This window comes from Electrophorus electricus, chromosome 16 (genome assembly GCF_013358815.1).
Source record: "Electrophorus electricus isolate fEleEle1 chromosome 16, fEleEle1.pri, whole genome shotgun sequence".
In the NCBI taxonomy this organism is placed as follows: Eukaryota; Metazoa; Chordata; class Actinopteri; order Gymnotiformes; family Gymnotidae; genus Electrophorus; species Electrophorus electricus.
This window is the reverse complement of record NC_049550.1, coordinates 9166798-9189763: the sequence shown is the minus strand read 5'-3', so window position 1 is coordinate 9189763 and position 22966 is coordinate 9166798. Positions and strand designations below refer to the sequence as shown.

At 40.4% G+C, this 22966-nt stretch overlaps 2 protein-coding genes across 3 annotated transcripts; one reads left to right on the top strand and one right to left on the bottom strand.

The window, feature by feature from the left end:
• Nucleotides 1-10248: 10248 nt before the first annotated feature.
• On the top strand, nt 10249-16980 carry LOC113580322 (CCN family member 1-like). The gene is made up of 5 exons (XM_027014799.2): nt 10249-10562; nt 11237-11447; nt 13840-14193; nt 14744-14922; nt 15199-16980. Exons 1-5 carry the CDS (start codon nt 10512-10514, stop codon nt 15502-15504), a joined length of 1101 nt encoding a protein of 366 aa, XP_026870600.2. The 5' UTR covers nt 10249-10511; the 3' UTR covers nt 15505-16980.
• Nucleotides 16981-17553: 573 nt separating this feature from the next.
• ddx39aa (DEAD (Asp-Glu-Ala-Asp) box polypeptide 39Aa) lies at nt 17554-22500 on the bottom strand. 2 transcript variants are annotated; one of them, XM_027014801.2, is made up of 10 exons: nt 22427-22500; nt 21291-21516; nt 20959-21086; nt 19996-20272; nt 19669-19787; nt 19241-19372; nt 18740-18849; nt 18432-18576; nt 18140-18287; nt 17554-17830 (listed from the first exon to the last, which is right to left on the bottom strand). In XM_027014801.2, the coding sequence occupies exons 2-10, from the start codon at nt 21496-21498 to the stop codon at nt 17814-17816; spliced, it is 1284 nt and encodes a 427-aa protein (XP_026870602.2). In that variant the 5' UTR covers nt 21499-21516; nt 22427-22500; the 3' UTR covers nt 17554-17813. The 2 variants fall into 2 exon arrangements, with proteins under 2 accessions (XP_026870602.2, XP_026870601.2); XM_027014800.2 differs by lacking the exon at nt 22427-22500 and adding an exon at nt 22096-22131.
• Nucleotides 22501-22966: the final 466 nt, after the last annotated feature.

Sequence of the window (22966 nt, the reverse complement as noted above, 5' to 3'; positions counted from 1 at the left end):
TTGCTTATACAGCTGTTTTTGTTTTCTCTTTATATAAATTAATTTGACAGAGTTAAATAAGCAACAACAAAACAAATCTGTAAAATCTGTCTGTCAGTATAGTACATTGTTTCCAAAATATCAATTATAGATTACCTTCCTTCTGTTTATGTCCAAAGACTCAACACAGAACCTTTAATAGAGTTGAGGGAAATACTTGGTAGACAATATACCTTGGGTTTGTTGTATTTGTTAAGATTTCAAATAGCTAATTATCAAACGCACTCGTAGCATAAACACAAGTACATCACCAGGTGGCAGAGTGACGAGGCTGTGATGTCACAGCCACGCGCGTTTACGCGCGGCCTGTGCAGCCTCAACGCCAAATAAGAAAACTACACTCTGTGTTTTATTCATCGGATTACCGATAGTGTAGGTGAAATAGATCCGAGCCCCTACGTTCGTAATGTGGTAAATTACGTTGTTTCTTCATATCAGACTGTAGGAAGCAGTTGTCAATGAACAGAAGCAGATTTCCTTTTTCCTGATGGACTTTATTTGACGGTGTAAGATAAGATAGCTAACATTACATGACATTAGCGAGGCAGAGTACCAGTAATACTAATGGATTATAGCACTAGGGTTAAATATTAAATTAGCACGGCATTAGAAGGAAAAAAACTGACAGGGTGAACATAATTAGTTTTAACCCTACATCTTAAAGAGCGAAGATCTATTGGGCATGTCATGTAGGTTAGGTAATGTGCCTCTTGTCCACTGCTCGTCATCAAACCGTTTTTAATTCATAGTATCTAGTTAGGTTAGCTAGTTGCATTTGTAGTAAAGTACACAAAGTATACAGAGAAACAACGTTTTATACAAAGGTCCTTCATCAGTTGTACAGGCCAATTGCTTCTGCTTCTCTCTCGCTCGCTCTCTCATATATATATACACACACACACACACACACACACACACACACACACTGGGAGTTCTGTACTTTCATATGGGAAGCACAGAGCAGGAAGAGAAGCAAGGTTTGTTGGCCATGATTTCTTGGGTCATGTAACCCTTCTCTCTCTCTCTGTCGGAGTTGGGCATCAGTAAGTACCTATGAATCTGCCTCAGTGTTAATATGGCATAAAATGCCTAGCACTGAATCAATCGGACCTTTTGGAGGTATAGCCGAAAATAACTGACTGTGAATAAATGCTGAGACATTTTCTTAACATTTGCAATATCGGACTCCTGAAATGTTTGAATTTATAGTTTTATACGTTAAATATAACTTGTATATTAATATAATGTATAAGATGTAATATAGACAATGTAAGAAATTACTCGTGTGTTCTTTCCGCCGTATCACGCATTACGATAGCTAACTAACGCTAGCTAGCTAACTAAAGACACCCTATTTTGGACACAAGTTACTGTAGATAAATTATATCGTCTTTCATGCGAGATTAGTTGAAGCTATGTCTGTTGCACGTGCGCAAACCTATACACCCGCAAGTTTGCTTAATGTGTCGACTTCTGTTAGTGTACCCATCATTTAGGAGATTATGGAGAAAAAAAGTTTTATGTGTGTATTTTTAATGTAGTTCAACTATGTGATGACAATGTTTGAATAAATCTAATTATTTTGGTTAAATGTTTTTGCAAATGGACTGTGCTAACTGTCTTAGGTGACACATTGTTCAGGTGATCTACTAGAAACAAAATAAGGCGTTAGGTAATATTTAATGTAATAACAGTGTCACTTTCTTAACTTAAAAATGTTAAATTGAAGTACTTAAATACAATTTCAAATATTTTATGATTAATACAGCATAATATAATGATATTTATCTTGCAGTTAAACAGAGGAGCTGTACAATGAAATGGAATAAATGAAGATTAAAAATAAGACATTTTACACTTAATTGTATCAACCACTTGTAACCTATATAGATATATATAGATAGCTTTTGCATATACTAAAGCTTTAAGATGCACGTTGAACCACAATAATCCATCATTTCTTACATTTTGAACATATCGCTCTTAGATTTGATATTCTGAATTACACAAAACCTGTTTGAAATTTGTTGAGGAACTCACATCAACATTATGATGCCAAATATATTACTTAATTCATATAGCAGATTATAGTCTTATTGGATTTTGCAGTTGTTGACACTGTTAAGGTAATTAATGTGAATTTACAGGAAGCAGACATCTGAGTCAGATGCATGTTCATTAGCAATCTAAAATTTACAAGGTGGTTGATATTTTATACTTTATAATTGTATCTTACATTGTACAGCTCCTCTGTTTAACTAGCCTTATATTTTCTCTATTTTTAATCTTACTCCATTTTTAAGCTTAAACATTCTTTCTGTACTTTGTATACACTGTTTTGAAAAATGCAATATAAATATCATTATGCTGTAAAATATTTTAATCATAATAAAATATCCAAAATTGTATTTAAGTGCAACTTTGCTTCTGTTTAAAGTTTTCAAAGTCGAGACCCTTATCTGACATTGACACTGTTAAATTACATACCTCCCTGAACAATGTGTCACCATAGTGTCATATTGCCCGATTCCTCATCACGCAACACCCAGCAGGCTGTTCGTCACCCAAGCTAGGACTCCACCAATCATGAACTTCACGTCAGATCATCATCACCAGAATATTGAACTCCCCTGTGTACTTGATTATTTAAGCCTGTCTCAAATATTAGGACACTGCAATATATTGCCTCTAGAGTCCTATGCATACCAAGTGTTCTTTTGGATTGTTTTTCTGTGTACTGAACCTTGACTTGGTGTTTCCCGTTTCTGATTTTTGCCAGCCCCTTTTGGATTCTGATGCCTGGATTATTGGATGGGTTCATGGTTTTTTGACACAGACTGTTTACCCTACATTCGAGTTACTCCATTTTTTGTGACCGTTTCCACTACCTGTTACTACAATAAATCCCCGTTATTTATCCGTGAGCGATTGATTTTTGCCTGGCCCGTAAGACATAGCATACGTTCTGTCAACACTATGATGTAAGTGTTTGTTCTAAAGGAAGATCAAGACATGAAACAAATTGCACAAAGTAAAAGTTTATTTTTTATTTCTGAAAGGCAGAATCCTCAGTGACCTAAACACTCAAGCTGCTCATCCTTCTGATGCGATCTAGAAGCCTGCTGGGGTGCCTCAGTGACCCAAAAGGACAAATCTATGGATTTGGTTTGCCCTTTCTGTAGCCTATGAGTGCTGCAGTTTTGAACAGGTGCACATATGACCTCACCTTTCCTCTCCTTTGATGTAATTCTGCAGTTGACCATTCAATTTACTGCAAACTAGGCTATCTTTTGAGAATCAGGTGAGCAGTTGACAGCTTTTGTATTACTGTCAAAATGCCTTCACTCCTTACATCCACTGTCCTCAAAAGACTTTATGGGAATCTACAGAATTAAAAAAAAGCCTTTTATAAATCAGAATAAATAGAGAAGCACGAAAACATAATTGAAAACAATCCATTTTTCCTAACTTACATTTTCTATTGATGGTTAATTTCATTCTACATATAAGCATACATCACTTACAGCACTCAATTATGATCTAGTACAGTCCACCTGATCAATAATTTTCTTGTCCATAAGAAACAACTTCACAAGCACATCCACAATGGACAAAAATATTATCTAAAAATTAAAATACTAAAAAATACTTTGGATAATTTTGGCCACATTCTTTGAAAAAAGTTTAGCAGTGAAGAGCTATGCAAAGAGTCCTCAATGTATTGGCATATCAGATTTGGGAATACCAACATGACAAATTGGCTACTTCTTGTGGCTTCACCTTTTACTGGTAGTTTACTATTGTGTCAGCTATCAGTTCTTTACTGTGAATCAGTGCTCCAGACTATGTGATTTTGCACCAGTGGCCATCATCTAGTCTTGTGCCCACTTTTGTTTAAATCTCTTCGATACTACCTGCCTAACCTGACTTAGTTCTGAAGTTCCTCTAAAACCACTCATGCGTGAGAATTTCCTCAAGGTCAGACCAATTTTCAGACTCCTTTTCCAGACACAACCTTATCAGATGGCGGCAGCTTCATTATCTGATCTGGCTGTTCTAATGGCTTATTCACCGTTTCTAAATGAAAGAACTGAACAGCAACATCCATCTGATCATTATGAGATTTAAACTTTCTAGATGCCTTGAAGCTGCTTCTATGTTTTCACCTCTGGATGGTCTACGCTTGAAGTGCAGGTGCGCCTCAACAACGTCCCCATCCTTCTTAAAGGGCAAACGTCCACAGACCATACTAAAGAGGAGCACACCCAGACTCCAGATTGTAGCGGAGCGACCCTCGTACATTCCATGATGCAGCTACTCATAATCACTGCATTTTCAATATTCATTAATAATAAAGGCTTTCTACAGCCCAGTGCTGGATTTATATGTTTAATTATTGACTACCTGGAGTCTCATTAGGTATTGTGAAAAGTGGGACAGATCATCGTGTCACGATATGCCCCCCCCCCCCCCGCCCCGAGTCTTTGTGTGTGTGTGGTCACACCCTCTCATGTTTCTCACTTGATCCTTGTTCTGTGTCTTGTCTAGTCGTGGATGTTGTCGATGTTTAACCCCAATTGTTAGAAACTGGTACAAAGTGACCAGTACTTCACATTCGATCTTCTCCAAGTTGCCCTCTTTCCCTCCATCCTCTGTAGCCAGATCAATCCAAGGAAGTCAAGAGACACTGACACCAGGGCAGTGGATCAAGAGAGTTCCTTTTTATTGAGGAAAGTACAGAATATATATGTCTTATATCTACTATCTAATGACAGGATGACAGGGAAAAGCGAGGCATGTTCTAAGGGTCTACGTAGAAAGGAAAGAAGCAAGGTTAGATTTTCTGTGCATGAACAAGCTACAAGCTGTTCCTGTGCCAGCCATGAGCCACTGCACGGAGAGAGAGAGAGAGAGAGAGAGAGAGAGAGAGAGAGAGAGAGAGGTAAAGGAGACAAGAAGAGGGAGCAGATGACCTTGGGCAAACAGTGTTGGGTGCCTAAAGACAGAAAGGCTCCAGTGTCTAACACTCCCCCCGCCCCCCCTTTGATTTCAAAGGAATCACATATCGGTATATAGACCTCTCATATGCAGGTACCAAGGCAACATTAGCAAGATTAATCACAGAGGTAGAGATGCGAGTTATGAAAGAAGACAGCAGTGACCATAAACAGGAGCCACAAACAAGAATCAACACAATAATCAGGATCACATTTCATTAATGACCTTGTAGACACCTCCCTCTTTTGCCAAGAGGAGACCTAGGGCTAGGCAGTTCTGAAAGACAGCGGTATGGATCTTATCTACCTCATCATTGAACAACGCCAGGGCGTTTTCGGTCCTATTGGCTAAATTAAGTACCTGCCATGCCAAACCATTAATTTTGTTAAGGGCTGCAGTAATTCCTCCTCCCAGGAACAAATTCCAACCCACGTTCACACCAGGGTTAGTCCATGGGTTGGCCAGTACATCCCCATCATACCCATTATGGGTGCCAGGAATTACAGACCTTTTAGTCCTGCCAGATGTCAGCTGCAAATGTGTATATATGACCAGAGATGGGATAGTTAATGCCAGGGTACAACAGCCTTTCCAAGGAAATTGATGACATGTATTATTAACTATCAAAGTGGGTAGGCTGGAATATGCCATCTTACCGCATACCCACATGAAACCTGCAGATGCTCCAGTGCCCAGGATCACAGGGCAAGGAGACAGTGTGCCTGTTATGTTATTTATTGTGCACCTTCCCAGTCCCACACCCAATACCCACACCTCATTTTTACAGGGCATGTGGCCTAACAATGGACCATCAGGTAAGCCTGCAGAACATAGACAGGTGGTACCTGTCACAGGGAATACTTTGTGGTAATACCGTTTACTAATGCCAGTGTTGCAGTCTATCCTGTGGTCTGGCCATGAACTACCATTCGAGCCCCAGGCAGGGAGATTACCACTGGCAGCTACTGCCTTAGATACATTTAGCATAAACCCTACTCCCATAGTGATTTGACAGTTTGATGAGTTAAGATTAAGTGCTGTTGCAGTATCATCTTCTACTGGGACCAGTACCCAGGGTGTATGGAATGCTTGACATACCAGACAGTCCTTTCCTGGCTCCATCTCTCCTGATGCTACCAGGGAGACCACACAAGCTAAATTACCATTACATTGTTGTTGATGATTCTGAAAGCCCACTATCCCCCCCTTTTGTACCTGTCAAGACTGAAAATAATGGCTATATTATCACACAAATGGGGCCCTTTTTTCCTACAATAAGGTTTTGCAATGCACTCATCAGGAAACAAGGAGAGGAAAGACCAAAGAGTCTGCAAAAGGATGTTACTAGGTAGATAGGATATCTATCAGTTATAATACCAATGCTAAAGTGTATTGACATCAACAGGGCCAGAGTACTTCCTTGGTGTGTGGTGCAGCCGGGGGGGCAGTCCCTCAGTATGAAATCGTATATCAAATCTTGTATTATGTGTGAATGTGTTAAGGTGCATTAGGCTTGGCAGACACGTCAGCTACTGGTGACTTCACCCAGCTGGTGTGTATCCACTGTGCTGATCCCGACGTTAGCACAGTGGTTCAGGTCACTGCAATCATAGTTGTTGGGGGTCCGTACACAGCTTCAACTTTCCGAGGGTTCAATTAGACCAAAACGGTGTCACCTGGAATAAATGGACGAGTAGGCGTGCCTGTGGGAAGAGGGAGCGCACAAAAGACATTACCATGCACACTGTTCAATTTCTCAATCAACATTTGGGTGTAGTCTGCCAGGATCACATCCATGTCACCTGAATGGGAAAAACATGGGTTACCTCTGACCCATTGGGTGATAAATGGTCTACCAAAAATTACCTCAAATGGTGACAATCTGGTGGTGGCACTGGGCGTCATTCTGATCTCACATAAAACTGCTGGCAGTAGATCTATCCACTTCTTTCCTGTTTCCATCATAGCCTTTGTTAACCCCTCTTTCAAGGTACGATTCATTCTCTCAACAATGCTAGATGACCGAGGATAAGGGATGTGAAACTTCGTCAATAGTTAGGTAGGTGCATAGTTTCTGAGTTACCTTAGAAATGAAACAGGGTCTCTGATCTGAATGTATTACCCGAGGCACACCATACCTCGGTATTATCTCCATGGCTAGGATTTTAGCCACAGTGCAGGCGTCTTTCCTTAGAACAAGGAAGCGCCTCAGTCCACATGTAAAACCTCTACAATCACTAACATACTTCTAACTGACCACAAGGTGGCATGTGCATAAAGTCTATCTGTAGACACTGAAAGGGCTATTCAGGAGGCGGCAAAGCATCATGTTTGGCTTGTGTTTTACCCTGGTTGCTTCTAGCACAGGTTAAACAGCTATCTAGGAGGGGTTTTATGTGTTTCTGGTATACAAAACTGTTTTTGAATGTTTGAGCGACATGTGAAATACCGTGAAAATGACACACAAGAAATGGCAAAACAGATTTCGGAAGGGCGATATACCCCTCCGGGTCACGGATCGGACCATCTTTATCAGGCCTACATCCTTGATCAGCCCAGTGAGAGCAGTCCTTTCATGTACCCTGAGTTTGTAAGAAACACAGATCAATATCAGTTTGCACCAAGCAATGAGAAAACATGCAGACAGCTTCACATGGCGATGATACAGCGTATGGGCGTGAGGGGGCATTAACAGCTGCCCAATGTGCAACCTCGTCCACCAAGGCATTGCCAGTGGTCTTGTCAGATCCAGAAGCCATGTCCTGACCCCTGACCTTTATGACAGCCAGCCAAGCTAGTAGTGTACATGCAGACAAAAGTGCAGACACTAGTCCTGAATTAGAAATGGGCTTACCGTCCGAGGTGCGGAACCCACTGGAGTGCCAAATCTTACCGAAGTCATGAGCAGCTCCAAACGCATAACGGGAATCAGTAAGATAGTGACAACCTGATCCCGGGATAGATGACAGGCCCTAGTCAATGCCATCAGTTCAGCCGCTTGAGCAGACCTGTAAGGTAGAGAGTAAGACTCCCAAATGAGTTTGGGCAGAGAGCAGACAGAATAACCACAGGAAAACTTAGAATCAGACGGTTTAAAACATGAGCCATCTACAAAAATGTGATAGCCACCTCCGAGCGCCGTGCTAGAGTGATCAGAGCGCATGCTCGGGGACTCGGGGATAGCCTCCATGAATTCGTGGGACACAGAGTCGTCAGAATGATTTAGCGATGTCAAAAGCGATCGTAACAGATTAGCAGGTGAATTCAGGGTCGTGTGTGATTTAATGGTTAGGTTCTGAGTGGCGCAGAGGACGGCCTCATAGCCATATTACTCAACTCGTCCCCGCATCCTGCTCTGCCTCCTCAACGTTATACATTGGCAGTCTTATTTTGGTTATTCCTTGAATAATATGTGGATTTTTTAAAAGTTTGGGAGTCATTGTTTCTGAGCTAACAATGAGGGATGCCGCGTGCAAGGGGAACACCTTATTTGTAACCACGCCCTTTGTAATTGTAAGCACCTGCACGGGGTTTAATGGCTTGTGGTTTTTTGTCTGTTTAAATCTCGGCTAGTGTGTGTACTGTCTTGATCATTGTTAGTCTGCTGCTATATGTAAAACGCGTATGTAGTCATTGTTAAATGTTACTGTGGTCTGTGTTTGGTTAAGTATATAAGTCATGTCTTTCGATAATATTGTGTATGAGTGCCACTGTTATTGTTGTTCGTGTCTTCTATTAATAAATGTTTCACTTCATCGAGAGAGTCTAGCATCCTGCTCCACGCCCATCGGCAGTCGGAAACGTTACAATCTCTGATTTAAATCCAGTGAAAATCTGTGGCAAGTGTTAAAAGGTGTTCTTTAAGACCTGGCAAAAACCTTTTGAGGTCTTAAGTGAAATTTCCCAAGTCAGCAGACCACATTTATTAAACTTCTGAAAAAGAACTCTTTCGTCTGATGTTGAATAAAATGTGTTTTTGAAAAAGGAAACAAACTTTTAAACTTTACTAGACAAAATATGTGTTAAAATATGTGTTAAAATTAGTGTAATTCAGCACTTTATTTATTCTTTTCCTGTAGGGCTACTTTCCACAGTTCTTTTTCCCTAGTTGTCTGGAGTTGAGTGCATGTTTCTTGTAATTGTAAAGTGATATAATTCTTTACAATACCTGTATTGATCTTCTTAGTGGTATATTAGCGTATTTTATGTAGGAATAGACCAGCAAATGGTGGCCGACAAATTTTAAATGACGCACTCAAATTTGTGATTGATTTTTTTTTTTTATGTTTAATGGGTTCTCACATCCTCTGCTCGCACTCAGGAAATTTGTATGGCAGTTTATGTATTCTAATATTCTTCTCGTTGACTGGTTTCATTATAATAATAACTGGTTTTCATATGTTTTCTTCTGTCGTCCCCTTGCTATTCTGTCAGTAATAAACACAAGAAATATTGAGTCATTTTTTAAGAATATACCTACATTTTGGCCTATCATATTTTTCATATTTAGCTCTTATCAGGGTTCTCTCCCATCTTATTATGCCCCTTTGCCGCTGTTCTCCTTTGCAATTCCAAACTCTCGTTCATTTTCTCATTCCTAATGAGAAAACCTAATCACGCACCATTTTCCTCTTTAAGCTATAACATGTCTGCCTTGATTCAATGTTGGATATCTAAAACAACTATCATAATCTTCAGCTCTTTTTACTCTGCCGTCACAACCAGGGTGGACTTCATATTCCTGCTAAAAAAATGAAATTCAATTGTAGAATACCGGGTCTGGCTCGCCCTAGACCTCTCTTTTTTTACTTGCCGCTAAATTTGCTACATTGAAACCCTTCGAAGGACATAATCCACCTTTCTGCCAGTAGGCCAGCCGAAATATTGAAACGTCAGCAAATAAGATCACCTAAGTATATTTATCTAGGGTTCACTGCCGTGAGTGGCTGGTAGGAATGTACCTGAACTTAAAACCGGTGGCAATATTTTAATTTACACTGGAATAATAAACAGAGCTCTCCGGGGTCTGCGCGAAACGTCGAGTAATTCTGATTTTATGAATGACCGCATTCATGCCTGATCACGCCCCTTACTGTTCCAGAGCGTCGCACCCCGCCCCTTCGGAATGCCTTGGCATGATGCCCATAGATAATTGGCAGGACATATGAAGATGGGCGGAGCTTCCCAGAGCCGCACGAGGGTAGCATAAATACAACCTGAGCGGTAGCGGCTGACCTGAGATTTGAACTGACGAATTGAAAGGAATACAAGTAGATATTAGAGTTTGTTTGCGTCTATGTGTTAGTGTGTCGATTTCTTTTTTATGTGTGCGCTACGTTTTTGTTATTTTAGTTTATCTATGTCAAATTTATTTTAAACTATTTCTAAAACCCATAAACCCTATTGACGGGTTATTACGTGCCATTTAATATTTGGATTTTGCTGTCATCTGCTTCGGAACATTTCATCTAGCAATGGAGAAATGGATATATTTTGCTGTTTTGACAGTGGTGTTAGTATGTTTGGTAAGTGCCCTTGACTTTAAGTATGTAAATAAAAGCTACCGCTTCGTGTATTTTAATAGCTTGTGTCGGGTATTTCCCAGTCGTTGCACTTTAGCAGAAATCGCAGTGCTGCTTCAGTCATGGGGCAGTTATGTTAGGATGTGCCAGTACGGTCTGTAATACACGATTTATTTTCTTGTGTTACTTCTGCGAAATAATTCACATGACATAAGGGAAATAGAGGCTTAATTCGAATCCTGCTAGCTCTGATTGTTGTCATATCTAAACTAGACTGACAAAATTCACAACATACCTGGCCGGTTCTAAGCATTTGTTACACAGAATGCAACCATCAGTACAAATTATCTAATTTCTTGATTGATGGCAATTATTGCCCTAGTCAGGTGGGTCAGTTTCTTGGTAATAAGATTAGCCAACACTGACTTATATGCTATACGGGGTTTCCAGTCCTGTGCTCTGTGCATCCCGTACCATTTCAAATGTTTGTTTCTTTTTAAATCTGTTCTGAGCTGCCAAAACACCACAGCCAATTAATCAGCATTACACAAAATTTGATTCAGGTGTGAAATGTGATCTGGAGCACAAAGATTTAAATGTTTCTTACTGTCATAAGCTGTTGGTAGTCATTTACCTCATTTCTTTTTCTCCCCCAACCCCTCTATTTGTGCCCCTAGGTTCATGCCCATTGCCCAGCTGTGTGTGAATGCCCTGTGGCTCATCCAGTATGCCCTGCAGGTGTGAGCTTGGTGTCAGATGGCTGTTATTGCAAGGTGTGTGCCGCCCAATTGAACCAGGACTGCAATACCCACAAGCCCTGTGACCTCCATAAAGGATTGGAATGTAACTATGGCAACGATGTGACATTTGGAACAGGCATATGTCGAGGTTTGTGAAGCAGAAGTTTGTAAGTTTGTATGCATGCATGCAAACAGTAGGCAGTTTTGGCTGGTGGGTAATGAGTTATCGTATCTAGGAAGTGTGCCCTTTATTTAGTGGTGTGTTATTTTTATCTGCCATGGTGGAGCGTGTTATACTGGAACAAATGACAATCATCTTGTGTCATATTTTTATCTACATACTCACTGCTTTCTCTCAGATGCACAAACACACACAGCTACCAACAAAATACTTAACAATAATGTTATTACTATATGGTAGCGTTGTGCAATAAGTAACAACATTTCCTAATCCTTCAAAAACCAATCAGAGGTCTGCAAAATAACATGTACGAGGGAAATGGATGAATCTATTAGTCCATAGAAATCTGTTTGGATGGTGGTGATGGTCTTTTTTTGTCAAGTCCCACCAGAGACGGACAGAAATGGAACAGCATTCTACGCACGTTGGGGATGCCAGTCTATGCTATGTATAAATACTTTTTGATCACAGAATGGATAGTATTTCTCTCTCTCTCTCTCTCACCCTACCTCGCGTTATCCCCAACCAGGTTTCCCCTGACCTTTGACCTTTCATTAGCCTCTCAGCATATGCCGGTGGCTCGCTTTGTGTGGTGCCAGTGCAATGTTGAGGCTGTGACTGAAGTCATGTTTGCTTGTTGTTGGGGGAGGGATGAAGCCAACTGCTGTAATCAGAACCTTGGGAAGATTCTGAAACATTTTGGAATACCTGGAATTGTCACGGAGTTCTGTTGTTTGTTTGGTGGTACCATGGTCACACTCCAGCCCCATCTGAGATCGCCTACAACACCAGTGTGTATATGCATGTGAGAGAGAAAGAAAGAGACCTGTTTTTATTGCGTGCAAAACAACAACTATGTTTGTTATTATGAGAATATGTTTGTTGTTCCCTCAAGACCTCTTTTGGTGTTTTGATGGTGTCAGGTCGTAAATAGCTACTTTTCCTCACTAGCCTGAAAGAGATGGACAGCTGGAACAGTGTTGTTGATATTCTGTGAGGAGTCAGACTGTTTTACAAGACACCATGGAGCAACTCACACTAGGACTGCTGAGACACAAAACGCTCCCATTACAATTCCCAATCTCCAACTGAATCACATTAAAGGACACCACCCAAATATCAAAGTTTTGAAAAAGAAAAAGAAGAATATATGCCATACACAATACTTAAAAATCAAATATCCGGTATGCAATGGGCATGTATATTTTAATGTATTAAATGTATAATAGCTCCTTAATGTGGAAGATTATATTATAAACATATGTATGTAGTGATCTGTATGTGCCAAAAGAAGTTGTAAGTGTGCGAAGGGCATATATGAAAATGTTACAAGCCTCAGAGTTGGTCTATTAAACATAATGATGCAAAATATATGTTGTATATATATCGACCTCTCCACTTCATGCTGTGACAATGTAATGTTTTATATATTACCAACATATATGAACTCACGACCACATGAGACGTTTACGTTTTACACGTGGCTCTCGTGGACACTGTGATACAGAATAACTAATGACACATGCGAGGACTGAACAACCTTCAGACTTAATACAGTAAAAGTGTACAGTAAAAATGAGGCTTTTCCTTTTGGTTAGAAGTACACAGAAGTGACTGTAGCAGTGACATTTTAGATTGTCTTGAAAACAGCTCAATTCTACAATTCTACTGCTAGTTCCACAATTCCTATTTTCTGATATGGTCGGACATTCCTATTTGTCCTGCAAAAAAAAAAAAAAAAAATCTCTTAACAAGTAAATACATCTTGAATGTAAGCAATATGGATAATATTTCTAATTTTGAAATTATATATATATTCTTTGTATATTTTTATTTGTAAAGATTACATCTTTTTTCAGATATTTCACTTGTTTTATGCTTTGCCAAGGGAAATGATCTTATTGGACTGGCAAATTATTTCACTTGCTTCAAGCCTTTTTTCAGTACAGTTCTGCTTAAGTAGAGGTGCCCAGACAGCGCTCGTATAATATGCAATTGTATAGTTGACTCACGACACAGCATCCTGAGTCAAATAATCTATTACATAATATACGATTGCTGTCTGAACACTTCTACTTATTGATTTCTTTCACAGATTCAGCACGTCAAATGTATCTGCAAGCATTCTTGTAATTCTTATAATTAATGCAGTTCTGCTCGACAAGATTACTAAAATTAGTAAACACGTCTACAAGTTGTTTGAATACTTATAATGAATTTAGGACAGAGAAATATATGTTGCCTACATTCAAGATGTGCTTACTTGCTAAGATCTAACTTCTTCTTAGTCTTAAACTTTTTATTTCATTGTTCATATGACAAAGCTATTATGCCTCTTGCTCAATCTTTTTCTCACTAGCCAAACGTGAGGGGCGCAGCTGTGAGTACAACGGAAAGGTGTACCAGAACAGTGAGGGCTTCCACGTAGGCTGCAAGCACCACTGCACATGCATCGACGGTGCTGTGGGCTGCACACCCCTCTGCACCACGAGTCTGCCTCTGGCGTCGGCTGCATGCCCCTACCCCCGACTGGTGCGGGTGCCTGGCCAGTGCTGCTTCAGCCTGGACTGCCACACGGGGGCCATAGGGCCACCGGAGCAAAGATGGAAAAAGCAGCGAGCTAAAGGCCGGACAGAGAAGGGTGAGAACCTGCTGGGTAACGAGCTGTGGGACCTGACTCAAGGATGGATGTTTGCGCAGAAACACCTGCCAGGTAAGAGATTGGTCGGAATCTTAAATGGCTCCCTGGTTGATGTACAGAGGAGTGCTACATGAGAAAAAGTGAACTATTTGACTTACACTTTTGGTCACAGATATGAAGCCCAAAGGAAGGAAGGGTGTTAAAAGAGCATAAAACAGCTTTTGCTTTTTATAATTGTATTCATACATAAAATGATGAGGGCAAGCAGGAACCCATCCAAACCCAGCTGTCTGACATCTAGTTAAATGATTAAATATGACCCCAGGTGTGCTCACTTGGCAAAGCTCTCTGTTCATTCATTTTGCTTTTATTCAGTAAACACTTTGTTCTGACATGAGATCATGGTTTATACAACTATGGTTAAAAAGGTTTTGTTAAGAATTTGTGCAGTCTCTGTCTCGTAAAAAAGGTTTTTTAAAGTCAGGCACCTCATCTTCTGATATGCAAAAGGATACTCTAGGATTAATTAAAGCTCTCAGTTTCTTACATCAAATCAATGTCATAAATATCACTGCATGTGGTACGTATAATTTAGAATGTTTTTTTCTTTTCACTGTTTCAGACTGGAGCCGTTCTCAGAAGCAGTGTGTGGTCCAAAACACTGATTGGTCACCATGCTCAAGCACCTGTGGAATGGGCTTATCATCCCGAATAACCAATGACAATGCTCAGTGCAAGCTGGAAAGAGAGACCCGCCTATGCAACATTCGAACCTGCAGTTCACTGGCTATTCCTCCCAAGGTACATCCCATTACTACGGCCAGTGGCTGACAGCCTAGTGGCTTTTAATTTTTCATTTTTCTCTAATGCCCCTACTAATAACTTGATCAGTTGTTTGGAAAGTCCTATTCTATTTTCTGTTCCAGTTTTGGTTAGGTAGGTCAAGTGAAGCTGAATTAAACTTGATAGTTCACTGGTATCTTTTAACACTATACATCTAATTCATACACGTCTTTTCTCTTTTCTTTCATTTTTTTGCTTCCTGCTTCTGGTGTACTCGTTTCTCTTCTGCTACAGAAAGGAAAGAAGTGTACGCGAACTCTCAAGACTTTGGAACCTATCCACTTGTCTCATGCAGGCTGCCATAGTATTTGCACCTACCAGCCAAACCACTGTGGGGTGTGTATTGATGGGCGTTGTTGCATGCCGTGGCATACCCGCACCATCACTGTGCCCTTCCAATGCCCAGGAGCAGGGCGAATACACAAAGCAGTCATGTTCATCCAGTCTTGCAAGTGTGGACACGACTGTGGGCACCTGAATGAGGCAGTCATGCCACCACAAAAGTGGCTGTACAGAGACACACGCAAGTTTATTGACTAGCTTGGTCTGCTTGACTAGTGAGGTCTGTGTTCATCAGTAATGGCTGCAAAAATATGCTACTTCAGGTGGCATCATTTGACTCTTTTGTAACGAGAGTGCACAACACAGCTGCACTGAGAATGCAGATGTAGATTAACAATGCTGATTCCAAGGTATGGGGATGTACCTAAAAGAAAATGTGGCCTGATAGATATCTTTGGATATGCATGGAAAATCCCCGTTGTCTGCCTTGCTGGTTTCGGTGACAGGTCTGATGATGTCAGCAGATATGAATGAAATCTTTGATTTGTTGCACATATAAAATTCTGTAACTCTGATATCCTGTGTATTATTAATAGCAAACTTTGTACAAGAACAAAAGTATGTATTTTCTAAAATTACTTAGATGCATTTCCAGAAATCCTAACCTTGTTCTTAAGACTCTTAAGGGCAATTCAAAATTGCCCAAATAAGTTTTACCAACACCACCCAACGATCCTAAAACATGCATTATCCACATAGTCAAAATACACAAAGCAAGTAATTTGCTACACTTGTCACCAAATGGAAAGAACGTTTTTGGCATTGTAAATACTGCCACAATATATATTGAGTATTTGCAACAACAACAACAACAAAAAGCCTATGAAATGTTGCAGACACAACTTATGTGTGTGTGTGTGTGTGTGTGTGTGTGCATGCATGCTACTACTACCTTCCTACTATTTATAATGTTATTAATAATGTTGAGGGATGCTATTATTTACATATACTTATAATGCGAGGCACAATTACTACTATATTACTACTACTTATAATGCGAGGCACTATTACTACTGTATTACTACTATTTATAATGCGAGGCACAATTACTACTGTATTACTCTACTATTTATAATGTTATTAATAATGTTGAGGGATGCTATTACTTATATATACTTATAATGTGAGGCACAATTACTACTGTATTACTACTATTTATAATGCAAGGCACAATTACTACTACTTTACTAATATTTATAATGTGAGGATCTATTACTACAAAGTTACTACTAATGTTTTGATATGTCATTTAGAAAATGAAGCTAGTATTTTATGAAATGCGTTTAAGAAATTGAGAAAAACTGTCAGTAGAATATCTATTATGAAAACAGAGTTAATCAAAGAATTCCTGTTATACTGCAAAAGTGCAACAGACCCACCCACCTCTCCCCAGGATTTACTGCTTGGGACAGGGGTGATGTAGATAGAGCATGGACTACCAAATGTCTTGGTTCCAAGACATAAGCACTGCGTAATTTTCTGTGTTCTCACTATGCGTTTGCGAGTGTAGATGCAAGCTCAGGACCTGCTGAGTTATGTTTGGTGGGTTATAGATAGAGGCAGCTTGTTTTAGATCAGATACCAGATTACTAAAATGAGCCAGAGGGCAGGAGCAAAAAGAAACAGCTCTTTATGCAGTTCAAGTTACATTAAATACAAGATGGCAAGTGTGAATGAAGTATGAGTGGAACAAATGAATTGGCTAAATGCAACACACTGAGTTTGCATATTTTGTATTAGTGACTGTATACATCCAAAAAAAAAAAAAGCCTTGCAGCCCGCTTTCTTGCTCACCACATTAATATAAGACTATTCACGCACCAATTTTGATCTTAGCATTTTAGAATTAGCCATTAGATATTGCTTGTGTCCTTTTGAATCTTATGTATTTAGCTACCATTTTCAAAGCATTTTATGGTAGCTAGAAGAAAGCCAGTTCGACTTATGCTGACTGCAGTAAATAAGAAGTCTCCCCTTAACAGGGTTATTTGGAATGAACATGATACACACCAGAGGTTGCAAACCTCACTTCTAATGGAACACATTTATATGTATAATATAATCTCAGTAGCACGCCCTTGCACTGCCGATTTCAGGGTACAAGTGTTGCCGTTGCTCAGCAACTACAGCACCCCCTGCAGGTACAAGCAAGTAGCTTGTTTATTAAGCCAAACAGCAGGATGGTTTCCAAATGCAACTGGCACTGTAAATGAGTAAAAAGCAGGAACACAAGACAGTAAACATGAATAGTATAAAAAATGCTTTAATACTCAAATCAATTAACAACCACAATTAGCTAAAGAAATTTTAAAAAGGACTCCCCCAGAGCACAATAAAAATAAACAAGGTACACATTTCAACAAAGAGGAAGGGGAAGCAAGGCTGTGTGAGCAGGAGTCAAAATAAAAGACAGAGGTATCTTCTCTACCACTGTCACCAAAAAAGAATGAATTACTTTTTTCTATCATCAACTGGACCACGATCATTCCTGGATTATGGGAAAAATTTCATCTGGACTGCTCAACTGAAAGAAAAAAACAAACAAACAAAAAAAGTTAGAAGGGTCAGGATGAATAGCAAACTCCTAACAGACCTGACATGGCAAGATTCTATACAAGGAAGAACTTGAAAAATGTCAATAATGAATGGAACCCAAAAAGCACTAGTTAACATTGCAAATCAGATCATGCTAATTAGGAGCCAATAGTTGTCCTTTATCATTAGAAGTTATTATATATATATATATATATATATATATATATATATAATGATATATTCCTTTAAAACATCACACAGCTGGTGAAAGAGAGGAAGAGAATGGCTGGGGGCTTACTATAGGAAGAGATGTCGATCTCCTCAGGTAGCTCAGCTACGTTGACCTCAAAGCGGTCCTGGACGTCGTTGAGGGTCTTGGCGTCTGTCTCATCAGACACGAAGGTGATGGCTAACCCCTTGGTCCCAAACCTACCCGCCCGAGCCACCTTGGAGGAAGAGAAGTAACAATGACAAAGGCAAATCCTACATAGCTGACCAAATGGTCAAACTAGACAGCCTACTGATCTACTCAAGGGTTTGCTTCCCAGTCAAGAAATAAACCGTGTATGTGTGTGTGTGTAGGTATTCACCCTGTGTAGGTACGTGTCTGAGTCCTCAGGCATATCATAGTTGAAGACGATGTTGACACGCTCAATGTCCATCCCCCTGCCAAAAAGGTTTGTTGCCACCAGGATCCTTCTCTGGAAGTCCTTAAACTGCTGATATCGTGACAACCTGAATGTAAAGTGGAAAGGGGGATTCAATATTCAATTCAGACCATATACTTTACCCTTAAAATAAGTCTTAAACACCCCCCCTCAAAACAAAGTAAGCAGCTGGGTTAGATGAAACCTGTACAGCTCAACCTACACTAAAGGCAAACAGAAACATGCATCACCTCTCCTCCTGGGCCATGCCTCTGTGGATGGCAATGGCAGGGAAGTTCTGCTCCACTAATAGCTGAGAGAGTGCAATGCAGCGTGGTACCGACTTCACAAAGATCACCACCTGAATGATCACACACACACACACACACACACACACACCTCATTACCTCAAGGATTCCTTCAACACATCCTCTGTATTGCCATTTCACTCAACCCCTGATCCAGACCAATTAAATTCAGGCTATATGGAAAAAGAACTGCTGGCAGAAAGTGTCGACATTTACACACTAATGCACACTTTGCAAAGGACACTTACCATTTTCACAGCTACAAGTAGTACTTGAATAAACCAACAGTACTTGCTGCTATAAAGGTGCACCACCTTTCACCTTCCAATTACAGTATTTGCTCAACGTATGGTTTTCTAATGTCCCATGTTGGATGCCTTGGATCTGAGCTCTACATATGCAAGTCATTGCTGTAACAGAGAGGACAAAATGTCTAACAAGCACCTGGTTGAACTCGAGGACGTCGAGCAGGTCGAAGAGTTTGCGGTTCTTCTCGCTGTCCTTCAGTTTGCAGTAGTACTGCTGCAGGCCATGCAGAGTCAGCTTTGTCTCATCGTCCACAAACACTTCCATCGGCTGAAGTGTCAAAACACAGCAAATTTATGATGCACAACATGATTGTTAATTTCCCTTTGTTATTTGTAACTAGCAACTGACATCTAAACAACATCCTAAAGCAGAATGTATCCAAAGAACTCATGGACATTTTAGAAACACTAAAATGCCAACTTTCATGTTTCAGGAGCATATTCACGCTGAAGGACACCAAAGTGCACAAGTCACTCCTCGTGCCAGCCGCATGCAACAGTCTATCACTACATCCAAGTTCAAAAACACAGTGCTTCGAAAAGATTAAACAAACGTTAACTCACATCTTGCATGAACTTGCGGCAGACGGGCCGGATCTCTTTGCTGAGCGTGGCGCTGAACATCATGCACTGCTTCTCGTGTGGGGTCAGCCTGAAGATGTCCTGCACATCCCGCCTCATGTCTGAGGAACAGGGAAACATGCAGACCCAGGCATCAGTGCCAGCACGGACAGTGTCAAAGAGCAATTTGCAAAATACTGCAAATGTAGCAAATGCCCCTCAGGAGTAATCTTTTGTAATGAAAACGTGCATCTCTGAAGTATGACGCCTGAAAACGCAAAACAAAACACATCCCAAAAACAACCAAACATGTCTGTCTGCCCAACTCACCCAGCTGCTCCAGCATCTTGTCACACTCATCCAGGACGAAGTGCTTGATGTTCTTGAGACTGAGGCTCTTGTTGCGCACAAGGGCGAGGATGCGGCCCGGTGTGCCCACCACAATGTGCGGGCAGCTCTTCTTTAGAACCTCCTCATCCTTCTTGATGGACAGGCCACCGAAGAACACCGAGCACTTCACGTTGGACATGTACTTGGAGAAGCGCTCATACTCCTTGCTGATTTGGAAGGCCAGTTCTCGCGTGTGGCACATCACAAGCACAGAGACCTGATGTGAGCACAAGAAGGAAAGCATGCGGCATGAACAAAGAGCCAAGTGTCCTCTCCCTAAAATCAGCCAAAGTACAACTGCAAAATGGGTTTGCTTGTGTAAATTTTTCCCCCTCTCCCTATGGCTATTGAACTAAATTCTTAAATCACTGTACTGCACAATGAACTAGCACACAAGTAAAACAGCTGCTTGAAATCAGTAAACCCTGTATTAAGTAAATTGACATACACTGTGAAATACACACAAGTCACTGCTTGGCTGCGACCACCCACAATGCTACTGACAGATCAGTACAGACCGACAAAATCCCCCACATTTCTGGACAGTGCATGGAGACACCCGAAAGCCAAAGCCTTATGCAAAACATGGCAGTACTTTGCATTTAAAGGAAATTACACCATAGCAAGTTTAACTTGGTGTGTGTGACCTATGAAGTGAGATGACAGCAATCCTCAATGTTTCCAAAACATTTCGTTTCTTCACTAATCTGAGAGGTAAATGCTGTGCATCTCATCATCCAGATACAACCCAACTGGCCACGCGAAAGTTAGACAGACAAAAGCACATCAGTCCCCACACTTTTCCAACATGTCTGAAACTGATAAGCAGCACTTGGAGAGTTCAGCTGTCCTTAACGGCCGCGGTGAATCACAACGGGTCACAGAACCAATCAATACGCTCACCTGTCCATCCACAGGCTCGATCTGCTGTAGTGTAGCAAGCACAAACACTGCTGTCTTGCCCATACCAGACTTGGCCTGGCAAAGGATGTCCATGCCCAGAATGGCTTGTGGAATGCATTCGTGTTGGACTGGTGTGAAAGAGAGAGATACATTTAAATTACTACATGCAGCTCCCTTATCTTGCAGAGGATGTGTTTTATATATGCACAGAGCTCAAACCAAAAAAAAAGGAAAAAAAGATGAAAGAAATGACACAAACACTGCCAACAGAATACCATACACTACAGGGCATAACCATGCATCTGTGCATAAACAAGCAAACAGTTTCTGACCTTCAGAAGGGTGTTCGAAGCCACAGTCAACAATAGCGCGGAGTAGTTCAGGTTTAAGCAAGAAGTCTCTGAAGCCAGAGCTGTGGATGGAAACATAGGACCCCTTCACCTCCTTCTTCACTGCCAAGACGGCACTCTCTGGGTCTCCTTGCGGCTCCTCGTCCTCCTCGTAGTCAAGGAGCTCGTTGTCAACATCATTTTCGGCCATGCTTGCTTTGAGAGGGGGCTAAAGTGAAACAATAAGTTATACATCCTGCGGACTAACAATTACATGTATTTTGTATGTAAAATGATGTTATTAATTCACACAACTTCAAACAACTGATTAACGGCCGTAGTATGTGTCTAGAAGCTCAAATGTCGGACTACCATAGTTATACGGTACATAGCCAAAAACTATTGTTGCTTTTCATAACATTCTCTAGATCTGGCCTTCAGATTTTGCGCCCACATACCCTTCACGCAGCCTGTTAGCCAACTAGCTACTATCCAACCTAGTTACACATATAGGCATACTGACGTAAGCGTTAATCAAATTACATTAAAATAAATGCATAAACCGAAGGCTGTCATCAACACGACGCGACAAGGAGTGCGCAAATTAAGAAGGTGCTCGACTTAGCTTCCGTTTCAACCAAGCCATGCCGAAGTTAGCATAGCTAGCCTGCAAGACCTGAGCCATTCTGGACAATGAATCGGACGACGTGGTTTGGTCATTCAAAGTTTGAATCCTAGCTAGCCAACACACCAGTTAATTCAAAAACACTTTAAGATAGTCAAGCTAACTATAAACATGTTAACTTACATCAACGACTAGATTATACATGTGAAAGGGATCACAAAGAGCTAAGAGCCGTGGACTTGCTGGTGTAACTAGCTTACCTAGCTAATATAAATGTACTCGGTAACATATTCAAACCTAGTTTAGCTTAGCTAGCTGCTAACTGACTAGCTAGCACACGGAATGCTGGCAACCGCGAACCAGAAATTTGTACGTTACTGCAACTCTGCATTAATATCTGACTTATATGTAGCAACTTGAAACGACAGCAACAAAGCCAGAATAGATACTTGCGTGTGTTGTATCTTTAAATTAATTTTAAGTGCACAAAAATACTAATTAAAATGCAATTTACCGTTCGATGTTGTTCTCGCGCTTTCTCGCCTACGTTTCGCGTGAGTAGGCCTCAAACCAGGCACTATGTCCCGGAAGTTCAAAGCCACACTGACTTCAAATGCTATTGGACTAGTTCAAAGCCAATCATGCCAGTGTACCAATAGTCGACTAGAATTGGTCAACTCAAATGCCAGTCAGTCTTTTTCTTTTACCCGCCCATTTATATTTTCAGTTCGCACGAGGTCAATAGAGACAAGATGATGAGTTGTGGCTTAAGATGAATATTTTACTACAGTATGTATACATATCTTACTACACTGTAGTTACTATATATACACACACACACAGATATATATATATATATATATATATATATATATATATATATATATATATATATATATATATATATATATATATATATATATACTGTAGTAAGCTCTAGAGATATTGCAAATTTTCAATATCTCTATGCTCTTTCAATATATATATATAGTCAGTAGTAAATGATTGACTTTTATGGTTGACTATTTATCCTTAATAAATAGTTGTATTCATG